Genomic DNA, 11,256 nt, shown 5'->3' on the forward strand with positions numbered 1-11,256 from the left:
AAAATTTTGGTAAAAACTGTAGCCAATGAAATGTGATGTCTACTTGGTCCAAAATTATCAAAAATATGACAGGAAAATTAGTAAAAATTGGGAAAATGTTACACCCAAATTTTTATGGGAAAAATTACAGCACTCAAAGGGTTAAAGGAATGAGCCCGGGCCTTAAACAGCGTGACCTGTAACGAAAGGGCAATGCACTCTTACATGTATGTGAGACAAAACTAGTTTTCATGCATATGAAATTTAGCATAATGTCACGCCATGATAAAGCGTCCTCTACAGACCTGTCTTATAACTAACGTACCGAAACTTCACAGAAGTTCTTTGTGCATTGTCGAGTAAGGATAGCGACCGTGTCCGTGAAATAGTTTCGACGATTTGAACATCTTTGAACAGCCCAGGTCGGGAAAAGGTATGCATAATTACTAGTTAACGCTTCATTTTCATGACATGTTTCACTATATTCTTGGCTTTCAACATTTCGACAGCATTAATAGTTTTCCTTTAATAGTCATTAACTGACACATATCATGTTATTCCCCTAGGTTTTCGAATTTAAGAAGTCTACAGTCTATCGACCATGGCAACAACCGCTGTAAGTCCAAAATTCATTGTGTTACCTATTCAACCTTGTACACCAATACATTTATTGTCGACGTTTCGGAAGAAACAGAGAGCAACTTACAGTATTTCACAAAGTCATCAGAAATTTTTACTAAACTTTTAAATGGTATATCCAGCGTGGTACGATGCAATTCAAAGCGTCATTCAAGCGCTCGGCAAAGGCTATAGTTTTGCATCAGCAGTCTTCATAACACAGACGAATGAGAAAAAAATTCTAAAACAACATCCGATCATCCCATGCAACTGGCGATTACGATCCGAACATCTCAGTCACGAAAATACAGAGAAGGTAATCGTATTCGATGTAATTACTTTGTGTGAACAACGCCCTCACGTACCCATAAAAACGTTGTTCGAACCTAAATATGTCAACAAAAAGTGATTAATGTATGCTTTTGTGCACAATATGCTCGAGGTAAATCTAAAACAAGGGTCTCATTCATATTGTAAAGAACAAGTCTAAGGACAAGGGTTCGACGTGGTAAGACTATTAGAAACTCTGATTTGTCACACTGTACGAAAAAGAACAAATTTACAGTTTTTAAAAAAATTAGAGTTAAAAATTCAGCTTTCTCTGCCAATCTCAACACAAACCCTCCCTTGATCTTAATCAGGCGGATCATTGACGCTATACTATATACAGAGAGGTGGACAAAATATGAGCATTAAGCCAAATATAGACAGCGCTATCATTGTCACTACGATGTTGAAATGTTGATGTATTAAACTTTGGTGTTTAATCTATTGATTATTTCAGCCAGGGAAGGTAAAACCAAAATTTGACGCCAAGGAAACAAGTGAAAGATTACACAATGCTATTGAAGGAACAAGTAAGTATACATGAGGCAGTGTAAATTTTAAGGTATCACGCGCCTAGGATTAAATACACTTTAACTTTTGCCCAAATATAAAGTTCATAAATCAAAATTGCAATTCAGGAGTCAACATGCAAATTTTAGTACCGAAGAAATAAATTACCCAGAATTTACTGACATCTGAAATTAAATATGGCCGCCATCCCTGCGTGAACCGAACTTTTAAATTTTCTAAAAAATAAGCCTTTGATGGACCCCCCCCCCCCCCAAATAGTAGACCAAATAGTATTGTAAAGGTCCGGGAGTCCCAACATCTGTCCCGAGGTGCATACTACCAGTTTAAAGCTTATACTTGTGCCGTGCCGTCGATTTTCACTAGCTGCGTTAGACTTCTTCTCTGTAGGAAAAATGAGTGTAATTTTTTTTTAAGCAGAAAAGTTAATGGGCCAGTTGGTGTGACTGTTGATGATAATTTTTCACTATAATTTTGTTTTCTTTCTCAACTGCAAGTTCTTATTGTGCTCTCTAAAGCATGTTGAAACTTACACTACTTAACTTGCTTACATTTGAATTAAAGTCCGGACCGGAATTCACTCGTCAACAATAACAATGCAGTCTGCACATGTACAGGCCGAGTTGACAAGCAGAACACTATGTATCTCAATAGAACACGAAATTGTTGGTAACATTGAGGACGAAAACAGTGGAAAAGTTACAGCTATTGACCCTTTCAAATCTGTAAGATGGCGTGAATGTAATCTACGGATTTGAATTACAGGATGTAGATATATTCTCTCTCTGTGTCTTTCTGTCTGTCTCTGTCTTCTCTGTCTCTCTGTCTGTCTCTATCTGTCTCTCTCCATTATGTATACATAGAGAGAGAGAGAGAGAGAGGGAGAGAGAGAGAGAGAGAGAGAGAGAGTCCCTAAAGATTACACAGCACACAGTTAGTTTATATACATAGAGAGAGTCCCTAAAGATTACACAGCACACACTTAGTTGATATACCTTACTGCCAGAATGTCTTCTGACTTAGCTTTGTTGAGAAAATGCACTCCAGATTGGCTAAAGTGACCTAATGTTCTTTTTCATGACGTCACGTGACAGGAACTGAAGAACAAGTCTTAATCGACGTCCTTACAGCAGCTAACAGTGAAGAACGGACAGAACTGAAATATACCTATAAAATTCTGTATGACAAGGTATGCGATTAAAATATTTATTTATTTATTTATTTGTCTGCTTATTGCCTGTTTATTTGTTTGATATGGTTGATTAATTTTTAATTATTCACCAATTAATGAATTCGTTCATTTATTCATTATTTCATCTTTTGCACATTCAGTGAAATTTCATACCTAGATGATAATACACGTACCACCCTTTTGAAACTCGCCGACATTTTTCTTTCAGAATCTGGTTGATGCTATTGCTGGTGACAAAATCCACCTTGGCAATTTCCAGAAGGCCTGTATTGGATTGTTGAAAAATGCGCCTGACTTTGACGCTGAATGCGCCAGATTTGCTCTCTCCAATGTAGGTTATCTTTCCATTTTTATGGTCACCTGGGACCATGGCCCAGGCGACGCAGAAAAAGCATCGAAAATTCTAGTGGGCATGCCCATTTCTAAACAATATAATATTTCAACATCATATTGTGAAGCAAGTCAAAATAGCTTCTAAATTGATATTTTACAGTGTCGCAATTAGGAAAATAAAACTGGTGGTAATTTTGTACCCATTCCAATGTGTAAGCTTATTTGTCCGTCGTTCTTGTTTCTATGGCACCCGTATGTGTGCCTGTGAGTGAAGTATCGACGACTGTTCTTCTTCAAAAAGTCATAAAAGTGAGTTGGTGCAATAAGTGTTCAGTGGCAGACACCGCCATCATACATACATACATACATACATACATACATACATACATACATACAGACAGACAGACAGACAGACAGACAGACAGACAGAGAAAAGTAAATTATTTCCCACCGTCTATTATCATCTTTGTTGTTGTTGTTTTCATGTTTCATATATACATATATATATATATATATATATATATATATATATATATATATATATATACTTAATTCATTTATCTGTTTCGTCGATTCTACAGGCGCCCTCTATCGATGAAAATGCGTTGATCGACGTCATTTGCAGCAGTGGCACTGAGGAAATCGTGGCAATGACAGAAGCCTACAACAAACGTAAGTCATTATAAAGTTCTGAAATTAATCTTCGGTCATTTTTGTCCTTTCGAAATGAAAATATACAGAAGTGAAAGTAACAAGCTTTAGTTATGTTAAAACATGAAAGGCATAAGATATATTACTAACAGATATTAATTGTTTTTATCTCGCAGTGTACGAGCGAAACTTAGAGGAAGACGTTAAGAACGGTACAGAAGGCGATCTGCAGAAAGTGTTGATGGCGCTGTTGAAGCCAAGTCGGGCAGACAGAGAGGAGTTGGATTTCGAGGCTGCTAAAGCCGATGCAATTGTGAGAAACACATGAAATAGAGCAGCTTAACCTCGCAAACAAATATAGATTGATGTGTATATTAAAGATTGCTATAAAACCCGTGCTTATTGCAGAGTTTATCATTTGATCGGGTGTTTTGAAATTTAGATGGTCAATATATTTCTTATCCTCTTCTTTGACAATACGAGGTTGTCAAAATGTTGAACATTATCTGTTACCAACATTATGATTACCTTCTGTTGCAGAGATAGAGATGTGAACTTAAAAGGGTAATTTTTGTATTATTCAATCGGTGAATATAATTAAGCGAAACCCTCTATGAAATTACTGCAAAAACTAATCAATCTCTCAAAGGGCAAAAATCAACCAATATATAGATAAAATAAGGACACTTTCGCGGGTAAAACACCAATTTATTTTATCTCTAAATAAATCTCTTAGATTTATTTTTTTATGCATGCATGCATGTATGTACTTATGTACTATCGTACTATCTATGTAGACCTAGTGATGCATCTACTACCAGCGGCTATCTACTGTCTATCTATATGTCTACCTATCTATCTTTCTTTTTATTTAACTGTCTATTCATCAACCAAACCGTCAGTTCATCAATCTACCTACATATCTATGTATCGATTACTCATATATTGTTTATTATTTTCTAGTTTGTTTGTTTGTTTTTATTTATTCACGCGTTTGCTTGTTTGTTTGTTTGTTCGAAGAAACTGTATGGTGACGGAAAAGTAAAACTTGGAGCAGACGAATCTGATTTCTTCGACATTATGGTCAAACGCAGCCATACTCAATTGAAGTTAACCTTTTTTGAGTATACGGAGCTATCAAAACGTGATATCTTGGAGGTCATCGATTCAGATCTGTCCGACATTATGGGTAAAGCAATGAAAGCTATCGGTGAGTTCGGTAATCGCCGTTTGATACACATTTTGAATTGAGTGTAGAGTAGGAAGCATGGTGACCGTTTGTTGGCATTCTCGCGAGCCAGAGCATGATTTCCGCTCCGCGGACCTACGCAAAACGGGTAGCGCCAAGCTGTTGCCGTAAAGGGGCACAAAGTTTACGACATGGTTTGTTTGAGGCACGACAAACGTTTACGAAGTTGGCTGAGAATTCTTTCTTTATCTTGGCTCTGACGCTTGGTAAGCTTATATGTGCGCGCGCGTGTGTGTGCGTGTTTTGTCATTTCTCCGTTTAGGGTTGTGTTGACCCGAACTTGACTTAAGATCGGGATCGCAATCCAGAATGAAAGCTAATTTCTTCTAGTCTCTCTTAATATCGGTCTAAATTTTCATCCTCTACATTCTGAACGATTTCCCGTAACCAGGATGCATTCGCAAGTCGATGACTGTGATTAAAAAAAGACAATATCATTGCCAAAGTGTTCAAATGTTACACTCATGAAGTGCACATAGACCACATTGCTACCCAAAGGAGCAGTTTGCCAAGACAAAATAACTGCTTTTGGCGCTCGAAGAGTTGCATGTTATGAGATAAGAACCTACCATGTTTAACTATTTCTCCCCTCTACCCTCAGCTCTGTTTGTTACGAACAAGTACAAGTACTACGCCTACAATCTCTACAAATCAATGAAGGTAACTGTGTAATTGTTTTCTGTTTAAGGTATTGAACAACGAACTTCAGTTGTAATGAATTGAGGTTTTTTTACTAATCCCAGACAACTGTCATAATTTATCTGCGGATTCATGTTAATTTTCTCAGTGAAGAGCCTCTGCGGCATATATACACAGACGAGTGACTGACCTTAAGGTAGTATGCGCCTCGAAAGTGAAATACTTAAACTTTTGCTCAAACTTTATTCCTGAATGAAACTTTCACCCATTCTCTTACCAAATCAATAATAAAATAGGGGGCTACCGTGCAAAGTTTGGAATTAGCGAAACAAACTACCCAACATTTTGCGATATTTGAAATTCAAAACTAAAATGGTGAAAAGTTTTTCTTTCTCCAGGAGCTTTAAAATGACCCCCTCCCCCAACAAGTGGTAGATCACAAAAGAATTATTATAGGAATTTTAGAGTCCGACTATCTGTCCCCAAGGCTAATTGCATGCGGAGCGCAGTGAACTGTAGGGATTGCTCATGGGAATTTTGGAGGGGATAGTCACAAAATGGAAAAAAATATCTTCTGGCCAGAGAACAAAATCACCCTTCCTCGTATTTTTCTAGCAAAGCTACAGAGGCGGCCATCGATTTTTCACGAACCAGCAAACCTCTCACTAGATTCATTGTTACTGACGATTTGGAGTTTAGATTTTACAAACTAAATAGAAGCATTGCATATACGGGCAGTGTTGACAGAACAACTTGAAATCCAGCATTTCCGAATGCTCCCAGATTAAAAACAAACAATTGTAAAAATATGAACATAAGAATTGCCCTAAAAGCACTCTAAAATGATCGCTATGCAAAAGTTTATATTTGGCTCAATTTCAAGGCAAAATTTCCAAAGTGGCATCAGAGTAGAAGCGGCAATTCCAAGGAACAACTCAATTATTCTTCCTGGCCTCAGAACAAAAGAAACCTACAGTAGTGCTTATTTTTGTAAAACATCACATCGAGGTCGGGAGGAAATATACACGCATTTAACTTTCAATTGTAGCGTTTATTTAGCTTCGCTACACTTGTTCTCATTTGCATAGAACTTTGCACCTCTTTTCTTGCACTAGATGCCACATGTATAAACTTGGGAGGGGGTTGGAAATGACAGAATGCTGTGCAAAATTTGTAACAATCTGTCAGATTTTGCATGGCGTGAAAATTGCATAACGTCATAGTAAACCCCTACAAAGATCAAATTGTCCATCCCTCATATTTAGTATGGCGCCTAACGCTACCAGTTTCGGTGCCGTGAATTCAAGCTACCGCAGCGTGATCTTTGGTGAAATCATTCGACTGGAAGTGTATTTGTAGTTGAAGAGGTCAATAAGAAATCATATTACAGTACTCTCCATTATTTGTACCTATATGCAGTGGTCGATAAGAAATTATATATTACCATACTCAAAATAAATTATTCGTACCAATATACAGAGGTCGATAAAGAAATCATATTACCATACTCGATCCATTATTCGTTCACAGGGATTTGGTACAAACGAGGCGATTCTGACTCACATAATCATCAAGACCCATGAACACGAGATGCCAGGAATCAAAGAGAGTTTTTTCAAAGAATACAAAGAGTCCTTGACCAGTTGGGTCGCCGTAAGTTTCAATTCTTCTCTTCTCTAATAGGTCTTTTCTCAAGCCTAGTAATCCAGTAAGTGTAGCGACGATGATTTTTAACAGATTTCCCGTACGTGGACAAAGGTAACCACGCCATTATCCGCGTAACCAGTAGCTCTTCATCTATATGTGCGAACTCTAGCAGAAATACTCTTTCAGCAAACTTTCGACGATGATTTATTCTGTGACTGCTTTCTTCTCATTTTTTGTTGCTTTGTTTGCTTGCTTTCTTATTTACTTGATTGTGTTTGTTGGTTTTTTTGTTGCTTTGTCGCTTATAGTTTTGTTTCTCGCACGCTATACTCTCGATCGGCTTGGTCATTAAACGAAACCAGTAAGTGCATTGCTTGGGATAAATGACAGATGTCTTGAGGCTGTCTAAAAATTGACATTTTTTTTTAATTTTAAAGATGAATACTTAATATTGGTATTCCCCGGTTTTTTAGCATTTGGTTCGCTGAAATGCTTGTAATCTGAAAACCGTACTATTTCGATATAAATATTACTAGGAGTCGATAATCAGTAGATAACAAAAGCTACACAATTGGTATACCAATCTATGCTGCTTACATTTCTTTTCATTAATCAATATTATATACAGGTATTTTGATCATCTTTACAGGATGACACGTCTGGATACTACAGAGACATTCTGTTGGCTCTGATTGGTCCAGACTCTGGTGAGGTCACAGTAAAGGAGGGACAAGTGAAGAAACAGACCTAAACAGCGCCACCATGCAGTAGGTTGCGATGCAATGTCATCGAGTACAGAAGATAATCCAAATTTAAGAACTCTAGTGTTTAAGTGTAGTTTATATGTTAGCATCATTAATCATACAGACTGAGTCTTTTTAGTATAGTACTAGTGTTATCAGCAAAATTGAAAATATTAACCAGGTCGATCCTCCAAAATAAGACTCGTTCTTCGCCAACTTTATAGCTGTTATTTTCTCTTTGTTGGTTTTGATGTTACTTTGATGTTTTTGAGAATATTTTGTAAGCACACTGTTATGCGATTATGTTCATGTCAGGAAAGGTAAAATACTAATAGAAGGTAACTTAGTGAGATGCCGTTATTACTTTTACATTGTTGTTAGGAGTTTAATTAGGGCCAGCTGTTATCAGTCTGTGTATTGTGAAAATGACGAGGTGATAAGTCCTTCAGGCCGAGGTCATCGTAGTTCTGTGAAATACGCGTACCAGTAGTCTGCGCATGCCTAAATCGTCGCAAACAAATTTCTCGGTCGCTGTAATAGATATAGCGATGTATAGTCACAGTACAACAAGGTATTAAAATCCACAGTCATACTATTAACTCACATTGTAATTTAGCGGTTATTTGTCTAGATGAATAAAAACCTTGAAATATGTCAATCTCCTAGTATTCTTTTTGGCCTGAGACTATCCTGCCCCTCACGGTATCGATGGCCCTGTAGAAAGGCATGTATCTTAAGTTGTCAGCTGTGTTTATTTGCATCTGTCAATTCCTGTATCGGTGATCACGTTTTCGTAAATTCCAAAAGGGTTTTCAGTCTATATACTTGGAAGACATGTTCTAGTAAAATTTTGTCTTGTAAAGTGTTCTTTTTTCCTTTTTCCTTTTTTGGAGCGGCTTGCATGATGCAAAGTCGATGAAGTCGAAAATAGAAATTTCCATGTCCAGGCTGAACAACATAATTATACAGGACAACATGTTTGCGGCGCGCCTTATTTAACAAGGGATCATCTACATGAACAATTATTTTAAAATAATGATGGTTATGAAAATCTGACAGAGCTTTCTACAGATTTGATCATAAAACATGGCGAAAATGTTTTAATTGTGCGAAAACATTAATTATCATTCGTGGTTGGGTAGTTGGTACACTGATAAACGCTTTGTACAGTTAGTCTGGTTTAATTTAGAATTCAGACAACGAACTGGCCGCATGTTAGATACACTGCCGTGATCTATAGCACAAACCGTCTTTGCGTATGTATTCCTCCGCTCGACATCAACTTTGTTGACTCGGCTACATTACGAAATTTTGATATGAAAGAGTTTACTGTTCAGAAGTATTTAATATTAGTTAAATTGCGCAAGGAATCATATGCATGATTAAAATCTTCGATTAAGTTTTTACTGACCGAGAGAAGTGAGCTTTATTTTGACATATTCAGTGTTCAAGTTCGGTCTGACGCCATGATCGGGGTCTTACAACTGCCGACATAAAACGTTCGGGTGAAAATTTACAAACGACCATATTCGCTCGGTACATCTGTCACTCTTTACAACCATGGATTCTTCACAGAGGAACAAAAATAGTACACGCACAGGTCGACAGTAAAAATATCATCATTATTTTACATACTAATCTGCTACATTAACGAATTGGTTTATTTTACTGTCGGGGCCTTGGCCCGGGCTGCTTGCTGTGCATGGGAGAAGAGAAATTGAAAGCAAACAAATGTAAAGTAATTACGAATTTTGACCGTCATCGAGTAGAATTATTCTTAATTTGTAGGCAAAAACTGAGGAGGAAAAAGTTGCACTCTGTGCCTACGGCAGTGACAAAAATTATGGAATTGTTAATTTGTCTATATCTCTTTCCAAGAACAGAAACTACTGATCGTTTGAATGCACCTCGGGGACAGACATTCGGACTCTCAAACTTTTACAATTCTGTTCTGATATACCACATGTGGGGGTTCATTTTAAAGCTCTTGGTGAAAGAAAACTTTTTACCGCTTACTTTTTTTTTTAAATTCGAAAAATTTTATTTTTCGCCATAGAGTTAACACAGGATGGCGGCCATTTTGAATTTCTAATATCGGTAAATCTTGGATTATTTGTTTCTCTAGTACCAAAATTTGCACGGTGACCCCTTATTTTTATTCTTGATTTTGAAAGAGAATGATTGAAAGATTTCTTGAGGAAAGTTTGAGCAAAAGTTTAAGTCTTTCACTTTCGAGGTGAATATTTCCTTAAATCAGAAGCAGTAAAGCTTAGTCTAGTAGTTCCACCTACACACCTCAGTCAGGTTAACCCCAGTCGTCTATTTCTGCGGTGTATCGGCAAGTATCTTGCTTCAATATCCCGACCAAAAAGTGGTATTGAATATACGGTGCAACTTTCAATATTGTAAGTTCTTGTTAAAAAATTCCATGGTGTGATTAATTTCGACAATTTATCACAAAAGCATTATGTTTGATGGCAGAAAGTGACGAAACAAATAAGAACAAAATACTTGAAAAAAGACAAAAGGAAGTTGATGCAATCTACACTCTCAGGCGCTGAAATAAAATTCTTTGCTTGCCGTCCGCGTGCTGGTAGGTTTTCAGGGAAAATTAAGAAAACAAACACAATGTTAAAACTATTAAAAATAAAAATATTATGTTTTTAAAAAGAAATGAATAAAAAATAGGCTAAGTTAATACACTTTTTGTCTGCGTTTGTTTTTTTCTTTCTGGCTGGCTCGTTTTTAAAAATTACAAGGACGGCAAACAAAGACTTTCCTTTCAATGGCTGAATGCTTTTAAATGTTTGTATCATGACGTTACCAATAATCAACAAATCAATATTGAGATTGTCTCGCTGATTGTCTCATCCCTTGGTAAAATATATCCCATCAAGTCAGAATTTTAAATTTTTAGGGAAACCTTTTACTAGCAGGTGTTGGTGGGTTGCCGATTCCCTACTGTTACCTTTTTACATGTTTCCATGGCAACTGATTTCCTCCGATGACATCATGCTATCGTAGAAGATTTTGTTTAAATACATTTTCCAAAGGGGTATCTTTATCCTTGTCCCTGGTCACACCTGTCGACAAATTATCTTCCTTTAGTATAATTTGAATTTTCCAATGTCGTACAAATATATATTTTGTTGGATGTTGTTCATTTTTATGTTTATTGTGTCCTTCCACCAGGTGGATGTCAATTTCGAAAATTTATGGATAACTTAGCTGAAAGTCGAGTTTTGGGAGTGTTAAGCTATTTATGTGCAGGGTTCGGCCGAAAACCCATGGTTTTTTTTTTCAACTTGGAGGTCATGCTTTTTTCATAAAGCTCAAAGAAGTCGATTTTT

At 36.8% G+C, this 11,256-nt stretch overlaps 1 protein-coding gene across 1 annotated transcript; it reads left to right on the forward strand.

The window, feature by feature from the left end:
- The first annotated feature begins 307 nt into the window (after positions 1 to 307).
- Positions 308 to 8,564, forward strand: LOC139122988 (annexin A13-like). The gene is made up of 11 exons (XM_070688919.1): positions 308 to 412; positions 546 to 595; positions 1,382 to 1,454; positions 2,547 to 2,641; positions 2,853 to 2,975; positions 3,559 to 3,649; positions 3,805 to 3,941; positions 4,649 to 4,838; positions 5,479 to 5,537; positions 7,047 to 7,169; positions 7,813 to 8,564. The coding sequence occupies exons 2-11, from the start codon at positions 581 to 583 to the stop codon at positions 7,912 to 7,914; spliced, it is 1,008 nt and encodes a 335-aa protein (XP_070545020.1). The 5' UTR covers positions 308 to 412; positions 546 to 580; the 3' UTR covers positions 7,915 to 8,564.
- The last annotated feature ends 2,692 nt before the right edge of the window (positions 8,565 to 11,256 follow it).

This window comes from Ptychodera flava, chromosome 22 (assembly GCF_041260155.1).
Source record: "Ptychodera flava strain L36383 chromosome 22, AS_Pfla_20210202, whole genome shotgun sequence".
Classification (NCBI taxonomy): Eukaryota; Metazoa; Hemichordata; class Enteropneusta; family Ptychoderidae; genus Ptychodera; species Ptychodera flava.

Coding starts and splice junctions, on each gene's coding strand:
- LOC139122988 (XM_070688919.1), top strand. Junction 2,642..2,852: donor ATAAAATTCTGTATGACAAG/GTATGCGATTAA, acceptor TTTTTCTTTCAG/AATCTGGTTGATGCTATTGC. Junction 3,650..3,804: donor GACAGAAGCCTACAACAAAC/GTAAGTCATTAT, acceptor TTTATCTCGCAG/TGTACGAGCGAAACTTAGAG.